The sequence below is a fragment of the Oryctolagus cuniculus genome, chromosome 9 (assembly GCF_964237555.1).
Source record: "Oryctolagus cuniculus chromosome 9, mOryCun1.1, whole genome shotgun sequence".
In the NCBI taxonomy this organism is placed as follows: Eukaryota; Metazoa; Chordata; class Mammalia; order Lagomorpha; family Leporidae; genus Oryctolagus; species Oryctolagus cuniculus.
Genome location: NC_091440.1, coordinates 77,832,035 through 77,856,726, shown reverse-complemented (window position 1 = coordinate 77,856,726; position 24,692 = coordinate 77,832,035). Strand labels below are relative to the sequence as shown.

General features: G+C 40.5%; 1 protein-coding gene across 3 annotated transcripts in view; it reads right to left on the bottom strand.

Moving 5' to 3' along the window:
• The window catches only part of CCDC169 (coiled-coil domain containing 169), a 64,222-nt gene that overhangs the window by 11,055 nt on the left and 28,475 nt on the right, over positions 1-24,692 (bottom strand). For 2 of the 3 annotated variants that reach the window (XM_070049015.1, XM_070049014.1), the window contains 3 exons: positions 16,039-16,137; positions 15,833-15,886; positions 6,697-6,776 (listed from right to left, as the gene is read on the bottom strand). In XM_070049015.1, coding sequence (XP_069905116.1) covers positions 6,697-6,776; positions 15,833-15,886; positions 16,039-16,137 — 233 coding nt within the window. Of the gene's footprint in view, positions 1-609; positions 3,196-6,696; positions 6,777-15,832; positions 15,887-16,038; positions 16,138-24,692 lie in introns of those variants that run through there. The other variant, XM_070049016.1, reaches the window with a different exon arrangement.

Genomic DNA, 24,692 nt, shown 5'->3' with positions numbered 1-24,692 from the left:
CAACCAAAATGTCCAACATTAAAGGAATAAGTCAATAAACTGTGATGTTACTATGAAATTGCAAAAATTACATTTAGGAGTATATATAGGATAATCTTAGGAATAATAATAAATAAAATTATAATATAATATAAAATACCACAGTGAGATTATAGATTATATTGAACATTTTCTATAATAATATGTACATTTTATAATATTTTAAATTACTTTTTATTAAAAGAGAAAAATCAAGAGAATGTCCATCAATTGATAGACTGTCAATCCTCAAGTCAAAATATTATTGGGGCCTGGTGCTGTGATGTAGCAGGTAAAGCTGCTGCTTGCAGTGCCAGCATCTCATATGGGCACCAGTTGGAGTTCTGGCTGCTTCACTTTCAGTCCGGCTCTCTGTTATGGCCTGGGAAATCAGTAGAAGATGGCCCAAGTCCTTGGGTCCCTGTACCCGCATGGGAGACCTAGAAGAAGCTCCTGGCTCCTGGCTTTGGATCGACACATCTCTGGCCATTGCAGCCAACTGGGGAGTGAACCAGCAGATGGAAGACCTCTCTCTCTGCCTCTCCTTCTCTCTCTGTGTAACTCTAACTTTCAAATAAATAAATCTTAAAAAGATTAGCACATGTAAGACTCAACCACGGTAATATTCAAGCCACTCCAACTTTAATTTTAAATATTTTTAAACTTTTTTATATTTACATACCACAGTGCAAAAAACATAAGTGCACAGCTGTATGATTTAAAATAAAGCAAATATTCATGAAACCATTACCTCGGTCAATAAATAAAATATTGTCATCATGATGGAAGACTCATTCACATCCCTCCCGATTATTATTCCCTTAATCCTTCCCACTGATAATTGCTATCTTATTTTCTGACACCACAATTTACTTTTGCCTTTCTTTGAACTTTATGTGAATGAAATCATATTGTGTACATGTTCTTTCACTTCTGACCCCTTTCAGCCAACACTGTGAGAATTAGCCATAATGTTGTATAAGGAATAGTTTGTTTTTATTGCTTTCATATATATGTGTAAAATTTCTATACATTGTATAACTGATGGACATTTAGGCTGTTTTTGGTTTGGACTGTGATGAATAAAGCTGCTGTCAATGTTCTTGTACAGGTCTTTTGGTGTAAATGCATAGACCATTCTGTTATATATATAACTAGCAGTAACATTATTGGGTCAGTCCAATATGGAAAGTAATAGTAAGGAGTGTTCCAAAGTGGTTTATAAATGTACATTCCTGCTAGCAGAGTATGAGAGCCCCCCTACTTCTCTTTACCATTAAAAACACCTAGAATCATTATTATTCAAAACTTATAATTGCACTTCATAATTTTAATTTCATTCTACTGAGAAGTAACAACATTTAATTTATTTTCATATATCCATTGGCCTTTTAGATATCCTCTTTTTTGAGGTGCTTAACACTCAAACTTGGTTTTAAGACTCAAATTTTAATCATTAACAGAAAGATACTAACTTCCAGAATTAAGTCAGGAACTCAACAAAACAATATTTAAAGTAGTACCAATTATATATACCTAATTTAGAAGACTATGAGTTTAGTGAAATGTTTCTATTTGAAGTATTATTTGGGTTATTTATAACTTCAGAAGATGGAGGGGTTTTTTTAACCATTAATTCAAATTATTGGACAATAATTTATGCCAAGCACAGATTCGACATTAGGTTTCATTGAGGCAGAAATGATAGATCTAGGATTAAGCATGAGTAGCTTCCATCAACAGAGATCCCAGGCTATGTGGTCCATCTCTATGTACCTGTATCTCATGCTCGGTTCAGACGTCGGGCACGGTGAGCCCTTCACACAAGATATGCAACTGCTATTATAATATAAAGACACAAGAGGGGGTGGGTTTGGCATGTAGGTTATCTATCTGGGTGACCCTTAGTATTTACCTGCCGAATTTTAAGAGCAGTGGAGAAGGATCTTAACCTGGAAAGGACATGATAAATAGGGATTCAAATTACACAGAGATAGGGGTCTGAGTTACCTCACCAGAGGAAGAAAAAGCCCACACTTGGGTCATGGATGGGTCATGTTAGTTTGTGGGACCACAGCTGCACAATAACCCTATTCTCACTGTCCAAAACTGTTTTGTTCCCTTCTTACACAGGTGTTCATCCTAAGAACACCAATAAATAAACTGGTAACCAGTATGCTAACTCCCATTTCAGAGTCCATTCCTTGGAGATTCAGCCAATGACACTGTGCAATGGAAAGCTAAACTGTTCTCAAAGACCACTACTCTCAAGATATATATGTGTATGTGTGTTAATAAATGATGAAAATGAAGGTTTTATTTTCAAAATATCTCCCCCTTCACTATTTATCACAGAAGTGATATCTTTTTAAAAGAGCTTTGCATTGGAAAATAAATAAAAATATAAAATAATTATTTAGGGTGTTTATGCAGGAAAGAGTTAACATAAAAGCTTGGGATTGCTGGCCTGGGGAAATCCTGCTAGCAAGGTTAGGCTTTGGTTGGTGTCCAGGAACTTACAGGTAAACTGTTCCTGTTCCCTTCCCTGATATAGACATTTCCCTTAGTGACAAGAATGGCTGACTGTGCTAACAAAGTACAAAAAAACATGGCTTACACTGAATATCTATTTTTCTTCTGGGAGTCTGGAATTTTGGTACCACCTAGGCAAAGGATGCCCATGTGACCTACCTCCAATAAAAACCCTGGCTGATAAGTAGCTAGTGAGTTTCCTTAGTAGATAAAACTTTACATGCTGTCACAATAGTTAGTCATAACTCAGGACAGTACTTTGAAAATTTGTACCTAGGTTTCTCAGACTTCATCCTATGCTCCTTGTTCCCTTCGGTGATTTTGCTTTGTATATTTTAGCTGTAATAAAATTTAGCCATGAGAAAATAAAACAATTATACTGAGTCCTGTGATCTTCTAGTGAATCACTGAAATTGGGAATGGTCTTGAGGAACTCTGACCAAATGGTTCAATAGCTCTTATAGGGAAATATTTTATCAAAATTTACTTCAACATTCAATGTACTTTATATTTCCAGTGGTGAAAATAGATGAATGTAATGAATTAGGGGCTAGTGTTATGGTGTAGTGATGCCAGCATCACACATCAGAGCACAGTTTCAGTCCCAGTTGTCTTGCTTCTGATCCTCCTCCTTGCATTAGGAACCTGTGAAAACAGCAGAAGATGGCCAAGATGTTTGGGCCTCTGCCACCCACAGGGAAACCTGCATGGAATTTTGGGTTCCTGGCTTTGGCCTGGTCAGCTCTAGCCATTCGGGCCATTTGAAGAGTGAATCAGCAAATGGAAGATCTCCCTCTCTCTCTTTCTCTCTCTCTCTCTCTCTTTTTTAAACTGTTGTCATGACTTTGTTATTCTTTTTTTAAGATTTATTTGTTTATTTGAAAGGCAGAGTTACAGAGAGGCAGAGAGAGAAAGAGAGAAGTCTTCCATCCACTGGTTCACTCCCCAGATGGCCGCAACAGCCGGAGCTGGGCAGATCTGAAGCCAGGAGTCTGGAGCTTCTTCCAGGTCTCCCACGTGGGTACAGGGACCCAAGGACTTGGACCATCTTCTACTGCTTTCCCAGGCCATAGCAGAGAGCTGGAGCAAAAGTGGAGCAACTGGGACTCAAACTGGCGCCCATATGGGATGCCAGCACTGCAGGTGGCGGCTTTACCTGCTATGCCATAGCACGGGCCCCTGGAAGATCTCTTTCTCTCTGTCTCTTCCTCTCTTTGTGTCAGTCTGCTCTTCAAATAAATAAAATAAATCTTTTTAAAGAGATAACAAATTATAAATTAAAGCATTTTGATTATTCAAGAAAGGATAAGTTGATCTATCCATTCAAATATTGGTTGAAATGTTGCTACCTCATCAATTTCCAGCAAAGAAATTTTTATATTGAATATACTTTGAGTGACTCTTATATTTACCTATGTGTGAGGAGGATTCTTTTTTAAGATTTATTTACTGGGGCTGGTGGAAGACCGGCAGATGGAACCAGCAGATGGAAGACCCCTCTCACTCTCTATGCCTCTCCTTCTCTCTCTGCATAACTTTTTTTTTAAAGATTTATTTATTAAGATTGATTTATAAAGATATACTTTATCTGTTTGAAAGGCAGAATTACAGAGAGAGAAGGAAGGACACAGAGAGAGAAATCTTCCATCCTCTGATTCACTCCTCAAATGGCCCATACAGGGCTGGGCCAGGGTGAAATCAGGATCCTGGAACTCCATTCAGGTTTCCCATGTAGGTAACAGAGACCCAAGCACTTGACCTATCTTCTACTGCTTTCCCAGGCACTTTACCAGAGAGTGGAACAGCCGGGACTTGAACTGGTGCTCATATGGGATGCCCACATTGCAAGCAGTGGCTTAACCCACTGCACCACAATGCGGGCCCCGAGATTTATTTTTGTTTATTTATTTGGAAGGCAAAGTTAGATGGGGGGAGGTAGGGCCAGCGCAGTGGTGCAGTAGGTTAATCCTCCACCTGCAGCGCTGGCAGCCCATATGAGCACCGGTTCTAGTCCTGGCTGCTCCTCTTCCAATTCAGCTCTCTGCTATGGCCTAGGAAAGCAGAAAATGACCCAAATACTTGGGCCCCTGCACCCATGTGGGAGACAGGGGAGAAGTACCTGGCTCTTGGCTTCAGATCAGTGCAGCTCCGGCTGCTGTGGCCATTTGGGGAGTGAACCAACGAAAGGAAGACCTTTCTCTCTGTCTCTCCCTCTGTCTATAACTCTACCTCTCAAATAAATAAATAAAATCTTAAAAAAAAAAAAGATGAGGGGAAGGGGGAGGGAGAGGAAGAGGGAGAAAGAGAGAGAGAGATCATCCATCCTCTGGTTCACACTCCAAAAGGCCACAATGGCCGAGGCTGAACCAGACTGAAGCCAGGAGCCTGAAATTCCATTCGGGTGTTCCACAGGGTTGGCATGAGCCCAAGTGCTTGGGCCACCTTCTGCTGCTTTTCCAAGTGCATTAGTAGGAAGCTGAATCAGAAGTGGAGCAGCTGGGTCTCAAACCAGTGCTCATACAGGATGCTGGTTTCACAGGTGTCAGCTTAGTTCACTGCTGCCACAAAGCTGGATTAGCAGGAAGCTGGATCAGAAGTTGAGCAGCTGGGACTCAAGTCAGTACTCATATGGAATACTGGCTTCATAGGTGGTGGCTTACTCACTATGCCACAACAATGGTCCCAAGAAGGATTCTGACTTACAGTTAATTTGTATCTTGGTTTAAGTTTTTTTAATATTTATTTTTATTAGGAAAATCCAAAATTTAAATTTTTTAATTTGTATTTTATTTGAAAGGCAGAGAGACAAAAGAGATCTCTCATCTACTGCAACAAATGTCTGCAAAAGCCAGAGCAGGCCAGTCCAAAACCAGGAGCCCCCAAATCAATCTAGATCTCCCCCATGGGTGGCAGGGACCCAACTACTTGAGTCATCACCTGCTGCTTCCCAGGGTGCACATTAATAGGAAGCATGAAGCAGGAATGTAGCCAGAACTCAAACCCAAGCATTAAATATGGGATGCAGGCACCCCAAGCAGTGTCTTAAAAGCTGTGCCAAATGCCTGCCCTGGTGTAACTTTTTAGTGTTAAGTTCTATAAGAACACATTCCCCTACAGTGGATAAAATTGCATGAAACAACCATTACCTGAGTGTCGCTCCCCATCTTCATGGAGGAACGACACAGGACCCTGCGCTGTTCTTTCGTCTGCTCGGCCCTCCCCGGGTTTGCTGCTGGTTCTTCCCGGGTTGGCTACTATCCCTTCCACCTCCGTGGAAGGGCAGTTCCCCCTGGCCACATTCCCCACTTCCGCAGGGGAGCGGCACACCGCCGGCCGGCTCTCTCGGGGGCTGCACAGGTGTTCCCCTTAGATGTTCCCCATAGATGTTCCTGGTGCATGCCGTCTCTCTCCTCCTTTATAGTCCTCTTCCACCAATCCCAACTCTGCTACCCACACGCCGAGTACGCTGCTCTCCTCCAATCAGGAGCAGGTCCCACAGTTTATTGGTTGAACTGGAGGCAGCTGTGTAGAAGCTGTTTCCCTTCTCAGCGCCATATTGTGGGAAAGCAGATGCATAGAATAAGTCTTAATTCCAGTAACTTAGTCTAGTCCGAGTTGCTCCCAGTTGCTCCCCACACCTGAGTAATTCTTCTATACTTAGAACAGAACCAGAAAAAATTGTGTGTAGGTATTACCTTAATAAAACAATTCTCTTCTCTTTATTAACAAACTGGTTTTATTTATATGAGAAATCATAGTTTAAACTGCAGTATTATCACATTTATTTTAGTTTCCAATGCAATAAGCATATTTTATTACTAAAAAGGTTAAGATTGACACTATAATTATAGTTATGCTGTTGATAATGATGTAGTTTTAAGCTCTTCTTGAGTATTGTTTTAGTTCAAAAAAATAAGGTATTATTACATTTGAGGACCAAAAATGTTTCTGGGCTCTAAAAAAAGAGTGTACAGATAGCAAATGGAGATCTCAAACTTCTTTAAATTTTCCTACTATGTGCTATTTTATGTTGTTGCTATAAAATCTAGAAGTTCAACATTCAAAAATATAACAGGAACCAGTCTTATCAGTACAATCTACAAGCAAATACAGTAAAGGAGAAAGAACAGACACAGCTAGACTTACATTTTCACTAGATTCTCCTTCATTTTCGGCAGTTGCTCCATGTGTTGTTGCCTTTTAGAAACCTGATGTGAGCCTGAGGCCTGAAACACAGAAATCTGAGTTTTTATCCTCTTGTTGCATAATTGATTTTACAGATAAGAAGAAAAGCCAATTCTCAATTAATTCCTCCACAGCCAGGTCTTTTAATAGCATGTATAAGCGAAGCTGAAGAATAATGGGAAACTTCGGCCTTCTCCAGTGTCTTCAATTTCTAAAGATTCTGGAAATTCCCCTAGGTCCCATAGTCCATGTGATTTTTTAAAATATTGAGAAGACTATGAAAGCATGCCATCCATGTATGAATCATTAAAAGTTTCTGCAGTACACAATAAATGTGCATGATACATATACCCTGCATTAAGGTAGACAAGACAATAAAAGTAGTAGATGAAGTTGAGCAAAAATAGAAAAAAATTTTCATTTTTTCTATTTTGCCATTCCCCAGGATTTGAAAGAGGAGATTTATTGTGGATTGTGTAAACATCATCTGCAATTCAGAAACAATGGCCTTGCAGATGGCAACTGAAGCCAAGAGTGAATGAGATCATTCATTAACAAGCACAGAGAGAAGCAAGAGAATCGATGATATAAACTTAGGAAAGCAACTTTAAAAAAAAATATATTTATTTATTTGAAAGGCAGAGTTACAGAGGGAGAAGGAGATACAGACAGACAGAAAGAGAGAGAGAGAGATCTTACATGTGCTAATGCACTCCCCAAGTGGCAGCAATGGCCAGGATTGGGCCAGGCCAAATCCAGGAGCCAGAAATATCATCCAGGTCTCCCATGTGGGTGCAGGACCCCAAATATTTGGGTCATTTTCCACTGCTTTCCCAGGCGCATTAGCAGAGAGCTGGATTGGATGTGGAGCCGCCAAGATAGGAACCAGTCCCATATGGGATGCCAGCACTACAGGCAGTGGCTTAACCGGCTATGCCACAGTGTCAGCCCATGGGGAAAGCAACTTTTAAGGAATGAGAGATTTATCAAAGATAGACAGGCCCAACATTTAAACAGTAGGGACAAAAGAGGAGACAGAATGCTGTCAAGGAAGTCAAGTGTGAGGGGATGTTCTAAGAAGTGAGAATAGTTAGCAGTGAGAAATGCCTCAGAGATGGCTAATACCCAAAACTTGATGAGGAGTCATTGCATGTGGCTATTAAGAGCTAAACTAGGGGGTAGCACTGTGGCATAGTGGGTTAAGCCTCTACATGTGGTGCCAGCATCCCATATGGGTGCCGCTTCGCATCCCAGCTGTTCCACTTCTGATCCAGCTCTCTGCTATAGTCTGGGAAAGCAGTGGAAGATAGACCAAGTGCTTGGGCCCTTGAACCCACGTGGGAGACCCGGAAGAAGCTCCTGGCTTCTGGTTTCAGATCAGCTCATCTCGGCTGTTGTTGCCAACTGGGGAGTAAACCAGTGGATGGAAGACCTTTCTGTCTCTCACTCTCTGTAACTCTACCTTTCAAATAAATAAATAAAATCTCTCAAAAGAGAAAAAAAAAAAAGCAAAACTGTGCCAGAGCAAAATGGCAGGGTCAAAAGACATTGAGGAGTTAGAAGCAAATGCATTAAGTATATCCACTCTTTCATGAAGTTCAGCTGAGAGAAGGAAAGGTAAGGTCACTTTTGAGGACAGACAGTTGAGGTAAAATATTTGTGTTGTTCTTGTTGTGGTGAAAAGTAGAGCATATTATAAGTACAGGATAATCTACAGAGAATAAAGATGAAATTTAAAAAAGGAAAAGGGGAAGAAATTTTGAGTTTTAGTAGCAGATAGATTTGGGAAGAAGATTAGAAACTTTTTCTTTTGAACAAGAGGAACAACAGGAATGATGGATAAAGATTGTGGATAAATTTGAAGGTGAAAGGAAGAAAAATTGGATTTCCTCCCTGTTATACACTCTTCTCTTTGTAAGATATTGGATGATTTGCTAAGAGTGACAGGTTTGGATACACTGGAACAGAAAATGGAATTCACTCATTTATTCATTTTGTAAACATTTCTGAGAGTCCACTACGTGCTATCGCTACCTGAAACACTGGGATACAAAGACAAATAAGGCAGTGCTCTTTTGGAGAAACGGCACAGGATAGAGGAGACACCACTAACTCAGGCTGGAGGAAGTCCCCACATGGAAGAGAGCCCATCAGGAACTAGGGAAAGGATATTCTAGAAAGAAGGAACAGCAAAATTCTCAGGAATAGTAGGATGGTATATGCAGGAACTGCACTTAGCATTTGCTCTGGCTGCAGCACAGAAAGTTAGCATGGATACGAAGCAGAAACACATGCAAATATGTTGGAGAGGAACTTGTAGACCACACCAAGGAGCTTTGCTGTGATTCTCTGGGCAAAGCAAATTGAATGTTTTTAACAGGAAACTGTACCATGCTATCTGTATTCAGAATGACTGCTCAGGCAGCTGAGAAGAAAAATGGGTGTGGTAGAGACAAGTCTTTGATAGCTATTATTTTTGAAGTTATATTTCAAGTACTAGGTCTAGAACTGGGAGTCCATTTTTAAATGAACAGTTACAAAACAGTTACAAAATGAAACAGAAATTCCTGGGCACTCTGGAACCTATGTCCTGAGCAATGGCTAATGCAATTTTTTTATTTTTTTTTTACTTTTATTTAATAAATATAAATTTCCAAAGTACAACTTTTGGATTATAGTGGCTTTTTCCCCACATAACCTACCTCCCACCTGCAACCATCCTATCTCTCACTCCCTCTCCCATCCCATTCTCCATCAAGATTCATTTCCAATTATCTATATATACAGAAGATCTACCTAGTATTTACTAAATAAAGATTTCAATAGTTTGCACCCACACAGACACACAAAGTAGAGAGTACTGTTTTAGTAGTAGTTTTACCGTTAATTCACATAGTACAACATATTAGAGATCTTACAAGGGGAGTAAGTGCACAGTGACTCCTGTTGTTGATTTAACAATTGACACTCTTATTTATGATGTCAGTAATCACCTGAGGCTCTTGTCATGAGCTGCCAAGGCTATAGAAGCCTCTTAAGTTTTCCAATTCCGATCTTATTTAGACAAGGCCATAGTCAAAGTGGAAGTTCACTCCTCCCTTCAGAGAAAGGTACATCCTTCTTTGATGGCCTGTTCTTTCCACTGGGATCTCACTCGCAGAGATCTTTCATTTAAGTCTTTTTTTTTTTTTTTTTTTTTGGCCACAGTGTCTTGGCTTTCCATGACTACAAAACTCTCATGGGCTTTTTAGCCAGATCTGAATGCCTTAAGGGCTGATTCTGAGGCCAGAGTGCTGTTTAGGCCATCTGCCATTCTATGAGTCTGTTGTGTATCCCACTTCCCATGTTGGATCGTTCTCTCCTTTTTAATTCTATCAGTTAGTATTAGCACACACTAGTCTTGTTTATGTGATCCGTTTGACACTTAATCCTATCAAAGTGATCAGTATGACTAGTGAGATGGCAAATGGCAAATGGTACATGGTACGGGCCATCTTGATGGGATTGTATTGGAATCCCCTGGCACATTTCTAACTCTACCGTTAGGGGTAAGTCCGAGTGAGCGTGTGCTGAACTGTACATCTCTTCCCTCTCTTATTCCCACTCTTATATTTAACAGGGATCACTTTTCAGTTAAATTTAAATGCCTAAGAATAATTGTGTGTTAATTAAATAGTTCAACCAATAGTATTAAGTAGAACAAAAAAAAAAAACCTAAAAGGAATAAAATAGTAAATTGTTCCTCGACAGTCAGGACAGGGCTGATCAAGTCATTGTTTCTCATAGTGTCCATTTCACTTCAACAAGTTTCCTTTTTGGTGCTCAGTTAGTTGTCACCGATCAGGGAGAACATATGATATTTGTCCCTTAGGGACTGGCTTATTTCACTCAGCATGATGTTTTCCAGATTCCTCCATTTTGTTGCAAATGACCGGATTTCATTGTTTTTTATTGCTGTATAGTATTCTAAAGAGTACATATCCCATAATTTCTCTATCCAGTCTACTGTTGATGGGCATTTAGGTTGATTCCATGTCTTAGCTATTGTGAATTGAGCTGCAATAAGAATTGAGGTGCAGACAGCTCTTTCATTTGCCAATTTAATTTCCTTTGGAGTGGTATGGCTGGGTTGTATGGTAGGGTTATATTCAGGTTTCTGAGCAATCTCCAAACTGAATTCCATAGTGGCTTTACCAGTCTGCTGTGGGGGAGGCTGAATCCGGAGAGGACTAGAGGAATTTCCTAAGCCTGCCTCTAATTTGAAAACCTGTGTTTAAGTTTCAAATCCCTGGGGATAAAGGACTCAGCCCCAGGGCGTTTTTGCCTAAGGATCATTAAGGTGGTATAATAAGAGTGGCTAAAACCCCTTTGCATCACATCACCCCACCCCTTGCCCGCATCTGCTCTGTACTGCAGCTATATAAACACCTCCCTTTTACAATAAAGTGAGATCCTGCTTCGACTGGACTCCCCACCGCACGTCTGATTGTCCCCCTGGGAGGCTGAGTGGCAGGTGGCGCACTTCCCCTCCTCAGCCAAGGCAAACTGCGGGCAGCCTGCTTAATTCTCCGGTGGTGATGAAGAAGAGTCACGGCAGTTTGCATTCCCACAGTGGATTAGTGTCCCGTTTTCCCCACATCCTCGCCAGCATTTGTTGTTGGTTGATTTTTGTATGTAAGCCATTCTAACTGGGGTGAGGTGAAACCTCATTATGGTTTTGATTTGCAGGCTAATGCAATTTAATAGTGTAGCTCAGAAAACAAAAATCAAAACAAACTGTAGCAATACAGAGTTGTTTCAAACATTTGAAAAGCTATAATGGAGTGAGTGCATACTTCTGTATTCTTCAGAGGATGGAACTAGAAATGATAGATTTTAAATAAATCTCAGGAAAGGAGAATAAGCAGCATAATTAAAAACTACGTGACAACAAAACAGAACTCAGGTCCCTTACCTATAAATCAACAACATTTTATTCGATGATCTCTCAGATCCATTGCTAAAAGTCTCTGTTTATCTGATCTTCTGTATATAAAGAGAATCAAAAATGAATCTTGATGTGAATGGAAGGAGAGAGGGAGTGGGAAAGCGGAGGGTTGCGGGTGGGAGGGAAGTTATGGAGGGGGGAAGCCATTGTAATCCATAAGCTGTACTTGGGAAATTTATATTCATTAAATAAAAGTTAAAAAAAAAAAGTCTCTGTTTATGGGGATAGAAGCTAAAGCCTGTGCTTATTATGTACTCTAGCCAATCTTTCTATTTGACTTTCAAGTAATGCAGAGTACCGATGTATTCTTTTTTTTTTTTTTTTTTTTTTTTTTTTGACAGGCAGAGTGGACAGTGAGAGAGAGAGACAGAGAAAAAGGTCTTCCTTTGCTGTTGGTTCACCCTCTAATGGCCACCGCGGCCGGCGTGCTGCTGCCGGCGCATCGTGCTGATCCGAAGCCAGGAGCCAGGTGCTTCTCCTGGTCTCCCATGCGGGTGCAGGGCCCAAGCACTTGGGCCATCCTCCACTGCACTCCCTGGCCACAGCAGAGAGCTGGCCTGGAAGAGGGGCAACCGGGACAGAATCTGGCGCCCGACCGGGACTAGAACCCGGTGTGCCAGCGCCGCAGGCAGAGGATTAGCCTAGTGAGCCGTGGCGCCGGCCACCTATATATTCTTAAAAAGCACCAACCACGCTGTATGCACAGTGTGCAAAGTAGAGGAATCTTGAGATGAGAAACTCAGTTTCCGTCAAAATAGTGAATCTCAAGTGAGACAAAGCCATGGAGGCGGCAGCAGAAGTATAAACAGCAGACTCAGCAAATAGCTCTAGTTATCTACCAAAGAATCAATTATTTATGTATCTAGCATGGAGAAAACTGCAAATCATCCATTAACCTTTCCAGTCACTGGAGTATCTACATGGTCAGGACTGTCCTTGACTATAAAGATTAACAATTCACTCTAGAATGAAATCCTTATTAACATTTATACTGGGGATAGGATTAACATCTTCCTGGGAAGCAGTTAAAATAGGCGTTTATTGTGTGTTCAGTGATCCTGAATAGTCAGAATAGGATTATTCTACCCAAATGATTTTTTTCAGATAAACAAAGATAAATGAATGCTTTGAGGGCAAAAGACTTTCCTTCTAACCTTAAAAAAATCCTTCGATTTGTTTTATATATAACTTTTGTCTTAATGATTCAGGCTTACCCTTATCAACATAAATTTCCAAATTATGTTTAATTCAGTAAAAAATTTTGAACATTTACTGTTTGCCCCTCCTTACCTTTAAGTGTAAGGGAGTGGAAAGAAAGAGGCACTATGTCTGACCTCAGGGAGGAGCCTGCTGCTGGGTGAAGCAAACAGCTGTATCAGCAATAAGGGACAGGAGGAAGCATAAGGCAAGTAGAAATACGAATGGCCCTGTCACAAAGAGAGGGTGCTAGGGAGATCAGGAAAGAAAAATAGGAAAAAATATTCACCATTTACTGAATCTTAGAGAGTTCACACACATTATATCTCTAAACACTGACAAAGTCTCTAACACTAATGTCAGCTACTGGTATTTTCTTTCTGGGGCAGGTAGTGGGGAAGGAAGGGTGCAGAGAGATTAAGAACCAGAAAGGTCACACAGATAAGTGCAGAGCTAGAATCCAAACCCAGCTGGAATGGCTCTATGGTCTGTGGTCTCTCATCATGTCCTGGCCTCATAAAGAAGGTAGTATTTGAGCCAGACCTTAAACAAAGTGGAACTGTTTAATATCCCAAGTAGACTACTATACACAGTCTGAGTAAAGCTGCAAAGATACCTGTGCTCAGGAAGAGGTAGTGTCTCCCCAGTGAGTGCTCTAGGAAGGCGACATCAGATTACCCTTCACGTCAAGTTCATCCACTTGCTCATCTAACCTGCCTGTGTCAAGGTCTGTCACATGCTCATCTAACCTACCTGTCTCTTGAGGACTTCCATACTCCTTTTAGCTCTTGTTTTACTGACCATCACTGTGGAAGCTCTTCATAACTATACTCTAGCCTATCTTTCATTTTGACCTGTATTTTCTGATACATTTGCCAGTCATTCACATGACTTTACTATCTATATGCTAATAATTTTGACTTCCAAATCTGTATTTCCAATCCAACTGGAATTTCCTGAGATTCATATATCCATCTGCTGTTTGGATAACACATATTGAAAACTGAACTCATATCCCAATCTTAAACATATACCAAAATAAAGTTAATAGGGTTTAAATATTTAAGTGGCAAATATTAAGTCACATTAATGCTAAAAGTAGGTGTGGTGAATGCTATGAAACATTGGAATGAACATGGTCTTTTAAACAATAAGATCAGAAGTCATAAATAAAAATAACTGTGATACCAAAACTCTATAATATCTAACAACATCATAAACAAAATATGAATGAGCAACATAAATGAAATACGAATGAACAACCGTGGAAAACATATGCAACATCTTTCATAATTTACACATCACTTCCCTGTCATGTATTTATAAGTACATAATTTCTACAAGTATCAATACTATACCTATCTTTGGTCCTACTATGCCTAATTATGAAGTGAAGTGTCTTGAATTTCATGGGAGTAGAGAGATAGTGTCTTATCTATTTGAAGTCTAGTAATTATGAATCAAACTAAAACAATAAAAATATGCAAAATAATCTCATTTAGGGAACTGTTTGTCTCCTTTTCACGTCTTAATGAAAATTATATATTTCCATTTTCACACTTCATATTTAAAAACATTGGTGCTGGGGCCAGTGCTGTGGCTCACTTGGTTAATCCTCTGCCTGAGGCACCGACATCCCATATGGGTGCCAGGTTCTAGTCCTGGTTGCTCCTCTTCCAGACCAGCTCTCTGCTGTGGCCTGGGAAGGCAGTGAAGGATGGCCTGCGTCCTTGGGCCCCTGCACCCACGTGGGTGACCAGGAAGAAGCACTTGGCTCCTGGCTTCGGATAGGCGTAGCTCCATCCGTAGCGGCCATTTGGGGAGTGAACCAACAGAAGGAAGACCTTTCTCTCTGTCTCTCTCTCTCACTGTCTAACTCTATCTGTCAAATAAAAAAAAAAAATCTTGGTACTGGGGCCAGCATTGTTGTGCATACAATCTTAGGAGACCAGCATCCAGTATTAGAGTGCCTGTTTGAGTCCTGCTGCTCTGCTTCTAAGCCAGCTCCCTGTTAATGCACTTGGGTAAGCAGCGGAAGTTGGCCCAAGTGCCTGGGTCCCTATCACCCACATGGGAGACCTGGATGGAGTTCTGGGCTCCTGGCTTTGACCTGGACTCAGCTCCAGCTGTTGTGGACATTTGCAGAATGAACCAACAATGAAAGAGTTTCTCTCTCTCTCTCTCTCTCTCTCTCTCTCTGTACTCATCTCCCTCCATCCTTCCCTCCTTTCCTGTCAGTCTGCCTTTCAAAGAAATATAATAAATATGTTAAAAATAAAAAACCTTGATGTCTTCTCTCCCATAATTCCAATATCTGTTTATCTACAAAATCAAACAAAACCCTAGAAAAATGAAAAACAATCAACAATAAGGGAGAACCCTTGGAATGTGGAAGTTAAAAGTTACCTGAACCTTTCTCTGAAGGGAGGAGAGAACTTCCACTTTGACTACGACCTTGTCTAAATATGATCAGAGTTGGTGAACTCAAAAGGCTTCCATAGCCTTGGCAACTCATCACAAGAGCCTAGGGTGATTACTGATGCCATAAACAAGAGTGTCAATTTGTTAAGTCAACAACAGGAGTAACTGTGCACTTACTCCTCATGTAGGATCTCTGTCCTTAATGTGCTGTACATTGTGATTTAATGCTATAACTAGTACTCAAACAGTATTTTTCACTTTGTGTTTCTATGTGAGTGCAAACTGTTGAAATCTTTACTTAATATATGCTAAACTGATCTTCTGTATATAAAGAGAATTGAAAATGAATCTTGATGTGAATGGAAGGGGAGAGGGAGCGGGAAAGGGGAGGGTTGCGGGTGGGAGGGAAGTTATGGGGGGGAGCCATTGTAATCCATAAGCTGTACTTTGGAAATTTATATTCATTAAATAAAAGTTAAAAAAAAAAGTTACCTGAGACATCTCAGCAAGGTATATTTGGAGTTCATTGTTGGTCCTGTGGTAAGCCTGCATGAAACAAAGTAAAGAATGCAACGTTAAGAGAAGATTAGCCATATTAGAAAGTCTATTAGTAAGCTAAGGTTTATAGGTAACACTGGGTACCAGTTACCCAGCATGGCAGTTTCAAATAAACTATTTAAAACAGAGTAAGAGCAAACCTTTGATTCTTGTTCCAATTTAAGTGCATAGTCTTTGACTTGATTCTCAAGACTCCTCTTTTGCTTTTCTAGCTGTTTAAGTAATGTATTTAAAGATTCCTGAAAATATAAATAGTAAATTTTATATGTACTCATGTTCTAAACAACCATAAGAAATGACTATCAATTTCTTCACTAATTCATAATTTTATACTATGTATTTTAAAAGTAATAGTGATAATATTGACTGAACCCAAAATAATGTCATGTGTTGTATTTAGTGCTTCCCATACATTACTTAATTTAATCTTCTTAAGATGGGTTATTATTTCCACTTTACTTTTGAAAAAGTCACAGCTTACAGAGGTTATATAACTGGCCCAAAGACATGCAGCTAATAAAAGGTAGAGCTGGCACTGGAAACTGGAATACAAAACCGGTTACTCCAAAGAACATACGTGCTGAACAGTCAATATGTGTTTGTTCATACCATTGCTATCATTGTTAATAAGTTGTAAGCAAAGACATTTAAAGACTATATATTATTTCTAACTGTATACTCATACTTTGTCAATTATTTCCTCCTGAAAACTACTTTAGAGATTTACAAGAATGAGACAGTACATATCCCAATATAAAGGAAAAAGCTTATGGATCATTTTTCATTAAAAGTGGAAATGTGGGCTGACATTATGGTATAGCGGATGACACCATGGCCTTATGACACCAACATCCAATTATGGTCACTTCTTCTTCCTTTTTTTTTAAACATTAATTTATTTATTTGAAAGGCAGAGTACAGAGATGCAGAGACAGAGCAGAGAAAGAGAAAGGTCTTGCATCTGCTGGTTTACTCCCCAGATGGCCACAACGGCCAGAGCTGGGCCAATCTGAAGCCAGGAGCTAGGAGCTTCCTCTGGGTTTCCCATGTGGGTGCAGGGGCCCAAGAACTTGGGTCATCTTCTACTGCTTTCCCAGGCCATACAGAGAGCTGGATTGGAATTGGAGCAGCTAGGACTCAAACTGAGGGGTCGCCAGCACTTCAGGTGGCAGCTTTACCTACTATGCCACAGTGCCAGCCCCGCTATGTCACTTCTAATTCAGCTCCTTGCTGGTGGCCTGGGAAAGGCAACAGAAGATAGCCTAGGGGCTTGGGCCCCTGTTGCTCATAAGGGAGACCCGGATGAAGCTCCTGGCTCCAGGCATCAGACAGGTTCAGCACTGGCCATTGCAGCCTCTTGGAGAGTAAACCAGCAGATGAAGATCTCCGTCTCTCCCTCCTCTCTCTCTCTCTGTAACTCACTTTCAAATAAATAAATAAAACCTGGTTTTTTGTTTTTTGAAAAAAGGAAATGGAGTGGACTATTTTGATTCACAGCAATAACATTGTACATACATAAAATTATGAATTGTTGGAGAAATGCACAATTGAATGTATTCCAAACTTGAGTTACATTAGTTGCTTAGCAATTTGTTAAACAAATGTGAGCAAACCTTCAGGTAAAAAATTCAGCTATTTATGATAAGAGTTATCTGAACAGAAGTCTTGGTTTCTATAACTGTCCTACTATTTAATAGTCTCACAATTCCTCTGATTATCAACTTTATTTCCTATTCCTTTAGGTTGAGGAATAATCTTATTTTCCTGCTCTCATATTTTCTCCTTTTTATGCCAGTGTATCTCTCACAAACTCTAGAACGTTGTTTTCTGAATGTTACTTTGCCCAAGAGCAACCTATTGCATCTGCATTAGCTTTTCTGAGAGGACCTAGATGTATGCCACTTCCTGGGAACCACATATGAGTATAGAAATATGGAGAAGTTTTCAATAATCTTAAGTTCCCTCTACCTGACCATCACGTTTTGCAGGGCGGAAACATAAACAGACTTGATAACTGGGGCCAAGCAGGCCCGGTAGAGAGGCATATAGGTGAAACTATGGAAGTGGGAACAAAGGGTAAGATCTCTACATTGCACAAGAATTCTCACTATAAAGTGCCCACTCTAGTGGAGCCATTAATCCAATGGATCAATGACTTGGTCAGGAAATATCATCCAGTGTCAGTCCTTGTTCATCCCAGTACTTAGATAATGAGTTTGTGAGCATAGTAACCAACACAAGATGTAGACTTTGCAATGGCTAAACAGCATGGGTTCCTTCTCACCAAGGTGGTTCTAGTAATGGTGCTGCTCAGTGTCTATCCTGCCAGCAAGAGACACCAACATGAGCCCTTAATATGGTCCCACCTCTCAAGGAGAGAAACAGCATCTTGGGGGTAAACTGATTACATACATTGCTTTCTACCCTCAAAGAAGCAATAGTTCATCCTGATGCGTGTCCCTGATTACAGTTTTACCTTTCCTACCTATGGTACCTCAGCCAGCAACATACTTTGGTAATCTATTAGTTCTGAGGGAAGAAGATTTTTTCCTAGGTTAAAAATACTTGGTTTTTTAAATTCTTTCTTATTTTTCATAATTCATGTCAAATTTAATAGTCTCTTCTCTGATTATCTGTACTGAGAAAAGGCTTTTAATTTTCCATGTTTTATTAATTTTTAAATTTTTATTAATATAAAGAGAACAGACTTCATGTACTTCATAGGTATAGTTCTAAGAAGATAACCATACTTCCCTCCCTACCCTAATCTCCCTCCTTCTGTCCCTTCCTTTCCCTTCATTATTCTTGCAAAGACATAATTTCAATCCACTCTATAATCAAAGGCTTAATTTACCACTAACCATAATATTCAATAAATGAAAAGTAGAAGATCACAGTTCCACAGGAATATAAACAAGGGCTAAAAATGACAATCTTATCTATGGGATAACATTCACTACTAGGCAAATTCCACCTACTCTATAGAAAGCTGGGCTCTTTATTACTAGATATGTCCCCACTGCCTTCCCCATGATTACAGGACTGGACATTGGAACATATCTTTGGGAACTTTCTATTGGAACTTACTGTATTACACTTGTCACTTCAGATAAATTCATGAGGTTGTTTTAGTCCAATGGACCTGACTGATGCAAGTGATAGAATGGTTTATTTATGGGTTGATTAATCACCCTTACATTTTACTCACACTCCGAGAACCCCATTAAGAGGTACCCACCATGGGAGACTTTTATATGTGAACATTTTTTCAGAAAGACTATACATAGAGAGAATGGGGGTGGGGAACATCCAGCCTATGGGCCACATAAGGCCCACAGAATCATTTGGTCTGGCCCTGCCAAGGCAACTGCAGGTAGAACTCGAAATTCAATAAATCTAAAGCTGGCTAATTTTTAAGTCGATCATCTTGATGACCCATGAATGATGTTGTAAATATTCAAATGGCCCTTGGCAGAAAAATGATTCCCCATCCTGAATAGCAGGTTTTGTCCAACTAAAATTTGTCATCCAGAGTGATTAGTGTTGACATTTGAACCTCCCCTGGTATCTTAGTCTATTTTCTGTTGCTAGAAAAGAATACCCCAAATTGAGTAATGTGTAAGAAAAATTTAATTTAGCTCACAATTGCAGAGGCTGGAAATCCACAGTGAGGTGGCTACATTTGTATAGTACTTGTGTTGCTTTAAGACATGGTGGAAACGTAGGCATGTGCAGAAGAGAAAACACAAGTGGTGGCCTTGCTTTATAACAACTCACTCTAGTTTTTCACAAACTAAGGTTCTTCTTAATGAACTCTTCATCTCTCAAAGATCCCACCTCCCAACAATGCCACAATGGCAAGGCAAATTTGAGAGAGGAAAAACTACATTCCAATCATAACATCTGCCAATACATCAGCATAGGGACAAAGTGTCAAGATTACCAAATGTGCAACCTTTGAGAAGCAATATGATCCTATCCTTACACAAAAAGGAAGTAAATAAAAATATCTTCTAAGATCAGCCTGAATGTCACATAATGCTACTTGAACATACCACCATCAGAGTGCCAACACTGCACAAATAATAAACACTCCCATCACTGTGCCAGTACCTAATTAATAATGAATACCTCCATCTCTTTCTGGGTGTGGAGAATACATAATATATTGATATAATGCTAGATCCAATTTCATATCAGCCTTGACCAGTTGTCTAGAACTCTTAATATGCACCACGAAGATTAGTTACAATACTTAAATGAATGAACATGCTACTAGCCTTAAACTACAGCTACGAACTCAAGTCTTGCTTTCAACATGCTCTTTTTTTTTTTTAATTTTTTTTTTTTGCCAGGCAGAGTTAGACAATGAGAGAGAGAGTTATAGACAGTGAGAGAGAGAGACAGAGAGAAAGGTCTTCCTCCCGTTGGTTCACTCTCCAAATAGCCGCAACGGCCAGAGCTGCGCCAATCCGATGCCAGGAGCCAGGTACTTCCTCCCAGTCTCCCATGCGGGTATAGGGACCCAAGCATTTGGGCCATCCTCCACTGCTCCCCCGGGCCACAGCAGAGAGCTGGACTGGAAGAGGAACAACCAGGACTAGTACCCGACGCCCCAACCAGGGCTAGAACCCGGGAAGCCAGCGCCGCAGGCGGAGGATTACCCAAGCGAACCACGGTGCCGGCCTCAACATGCTCTTAATCATGGCTCAAGACTTCAGTCAAGAAAACCTGAAGATTCCCTGCCCGGAGTAAAAAGAAAAAGGGTGACAGGAGGAGTGAGGGTTGATGTTTACCGGCTAGTCCACTGTAGTGCCTTTACACAATTAATACTATCTGGGAAGTATGTTCTGGACTCCACATTCTGTATAAAAGAACCACTTCATTGTAAGTCCATTATCTGTGCCTAGCCCTGAATCAATCAATTTTGAAGAGGATGAGTGCAGACGAGATACTACGATTGGACAATCTAAGGTCCTCACATGAAAAGCAGTGAAAACTTCTTCACTATTAAACATATGTTTGAAATATGGGGCAAAATGCAATGTTTGGAAGAAAGGGAGTTTTGTTCTGGAAGAAGGCAGGGGGATGCTGAACAAATCAAAATAATGTGTTCTCTACAAAGATGATTTTAATGACTTGGGTTTGGCCATGGTTTCTAGGTTGCAGAAAGTGGGGAAGGGAAAGATTAGTGGAATTCTGCAGTTCACGGAACTGTGAGGCTATAGCATTGACTGAATTATTTTCACTCAAGTCCCCAACATACTGGTGGGAGAGTAGAGAAAAGGGCTAGCCAGGGACCAGAGCAATAACGTATTTGCTTTAAACACACTTGGTTTAAAACTTAATCCCTAAACTAATAACTGATAATTTCCTGTAACCTCAATTATTTCTCATATTCTCACAAATTAAATTTAAAAATCTTCAAGTAGAATTCTCTTAGCTCTTGGCCGGCGCCGCGGCTCACTAGGCTAATCCTCCGCCTAGCGGCGCCGGCACACCGGGTTCTAGTCCCGGTCGGGGCGCCGGATTCTGTCCCGGTTGCCCCTCTTCCAGGCCAGCTCTCTGCTGTGGCCAGGGAGTGCAGTGGAGGATGGCCCAGGTGCTTGGGCCCTGCACCCCATGGGAGACCAGGAAAAGCACCTGGCTCCTGGCTCCTGCCATCGGATCAGCGCGGTGCGCCGGCCGCAGCGCGCCGGCTGCGGCGGCCATTGGAGGGTGAACCAACGGCAAAGGAAGACCTTTCTCTCTGTCTCTCTCTCTCTCACTGTCCACTCTGCCTGTCAAAAAAAAAAAAAAAAAAAAGAATTCTCTCAGCTCTTGATGGTTACGATCTAGGTCACTACATCTATTAAAAGAAACAAAGAAAAACGGAAACAGTTGATTTAAATTTTCACAAAGTAAAATTGCAAGGTATTTTAGAGCTCATGCCTTCCTGATACACAACTAATTCATTAAACTATCTTTTCTTAGATACTTTTTAATAATTATTAGAGTTTTAAAATTTGTATTAAGAGGACAATTAGGTCATCTAAAATGGCAAATTATGGTCTCAAAATAATATGATAAAATGAATCCCTCAGAAGCGATGATTCTACACAACGCATATTTAACATACTTGTTAAAACATAATCGGCTGATAGTTCTTAGGCAGGCGTAATTCATCTTTGAAAATTAATTACATACTGGCAACATGAAAGGCTTCCAGCTCCCTTCCCCCAAATATTGCTCCAGAAGAAAATGAAAAAAAGCCAAACATATTTAAGAGGATAAACTGTGTTATTTCATAGAAAATTAAACCTTTATGAAATAAACTGTTGAAGTATGAAGAACTTTTGAGGGATAGTCAGAGAGTAATGGAAACAGTTCAAAATTATGATGCATGGATCTCTTATCCCAAGGATTCCCAGCTTAGTTGACAGTGATGTCATTTGTTAATATAATTTGTTTATATCTATAATACATTTATAGAAATGAAAGAGACTCTAACCCCTTTAACTATTGTTTAAATGGAAAAATGCACTCTAAGCTTACAAATAACCCACTAGAATACAAAGTATGTTATATTAAATATTACCTGATTGATTCAAAATGCTAGGAATGCATACAAAAAAGTACAAAATAGCAGTTAAAATTCGAGGCAGTATGAGATTAAATGCCAGCATGTGAAGCACAAACAAGGAAGGCTTCAGAAGCTTTTAAAAGATATTGATCAATGTAGGCTAGAGCATACAACTGGCAAAAATGAGAGGGGAAAAAAGGGAGGGAGGAGGCAGTATTGTGGGGCAGCAGATTAAGCTGCCACCAGCTACACTGGCATCTCATGTAAGTGTCAGTTCAAGTCCCTGATGCTCTGCTTCCGATCCAGCTCTCCACTAATCCACCTGGGAAAGTGGTGGAGGATGGCCCAAGCACTTGGGCTGCTGTCACTCACATGAGAAACCCAGATGAAGCTCCTGGCATTGGTCTCACCCAGCCCTGGCCTTCATTGCTATTTGGGGAGTAAAACAGCAGATGGAAGGTCTCTGTCTCTCTCTCTCTTTCTCTCTGTAACTTTGCCTTTCAAATAAATGAATAAATCTTTCAGGATACCATGTGTTCTCCCTGATCTGTGATAATTAATAGAGTACCTAAAAGGTACTCTATGGAAGTGAAATTGACATTTAGAGATGCAATGACTTTGAACAGCTCTTGTCTTGACTGTTAAGGAACAGTTTTGGGTTTTTTTATAATACTATTTGTTGAACTCTTTACTTAGTATAGAGTATGTGTATAAAGTTAATTAAAAATAGATCTTAGTAAATAATGGGAGAGGTAGGAGGAAGAGGGGTGGGAGGGCAGGCACAGTGGGAAGAATCACTATGTTCCTAAAGTCATACTTAAGAAATACATGACGTTTGTATTCCTTAAATAAAAGGTCTCTAGGGGAAAAAAATCTTTCAGAAAAAAAAAAAGAGGTAGCTAGGAGAGGAGGCAAGGAGAGCTCCTGGTGGGTGGAACACCTATTGCCTTGTTGGGGAGAGCCTCTGCAGCATTTTCTAGCACAGTGGAGACATCAGCCCTTACTAGAGAAGGATGTACCACTCTGCATGCTCAGAGAGCCCAGGGGCAATTTTAGGGTCAACATTCTTGGGAACATCTTTCCAGATGTTCTATCACAGTTTTCAGGATCCCTGATCACACGGTCACAGCCCTGCCCTTCACACAACAGAGCTCCCGGGGCTGAGCATTCACACATCTCCAGAGTTCTAAAGCTTTCACATTTAGGATCTCAGCCTACTGTTTTGTTGTGTGCATCCTTCTACTACTGGTATACAGAAGCTACCAGCAAAGCTGGCTCATTTCACATTTAGATACCACATGTTTGTTAGCAGTTTCCAGTCTCATTATCCTTATGAAGGCTATCAATAAAACAGTAACCCCACATTTTCCAAGTGCCAGCATTATAGCTTCTTCCACATTATTCCCCTCTACCAGGACATTTTCAATGGTGACCATCAGTGAGATTTTCAGTAACTGAACTGACACCCTGGGCCAGGATCTACAGCTGTCACATCTATCAAAAAGAGCAAGATTCTCTGCCAGCCAGTGAGTGACCCAGCTACAGAGCCCCGTCTTATCTCTTTTTCTCCTATCATACTCCGTACTCCTAGATTTAGACCTGGCCTTCTGAGAAGCAGACACCGAGATTAAATTAAATTTGCAAAAACCATGCCATTTAAATCAGAAGGAGCAGGAGGGGCCAGAAGAGCAGTCTGATTGCAACATAAATCTGAGCCCTAGTGCTGGGGAGATGGAGGGAAAGTTGGCTGGATATAGAAGCATTCTAGACTGTAATGAAGTCTACAAAAAGTTTAGCAAAGCCACCTAGGAACCTACATCAAAGTCAGCCAACAATGGAGTCCCTTGTTTCCCAGGAATGGTCTGCCTTAGCACTTGATCATGGGAAGAGAACAGCCTGTTGGAAGTGTGGTCATGGGAAGAGAACAGCCTGTTGGAAGTGTGGTCTTGACACAAAAACAGCAATGGATTTCCAAGCCCAGCACTTGGGGTCTTCAGTCAATTAATCCTCCTGTGCTGTGAGGAGTCTGTGAGGTGCCTTATCTGGGCCTTCACTAACTGTTTTGTCTTAAGGGTTCACAGTATTTCAACTGAAGAATCCTACTGTATCCTACCCTGTAAGGTTTACTGCTAGCTGATGTTCTTCTGGGGATAGGGCAGGGAAAGAGAGATGAGAGTTACATTATTCGGACTGAATGTTTTCAATTGGTCCATCATCCTCAGACCTTACAAG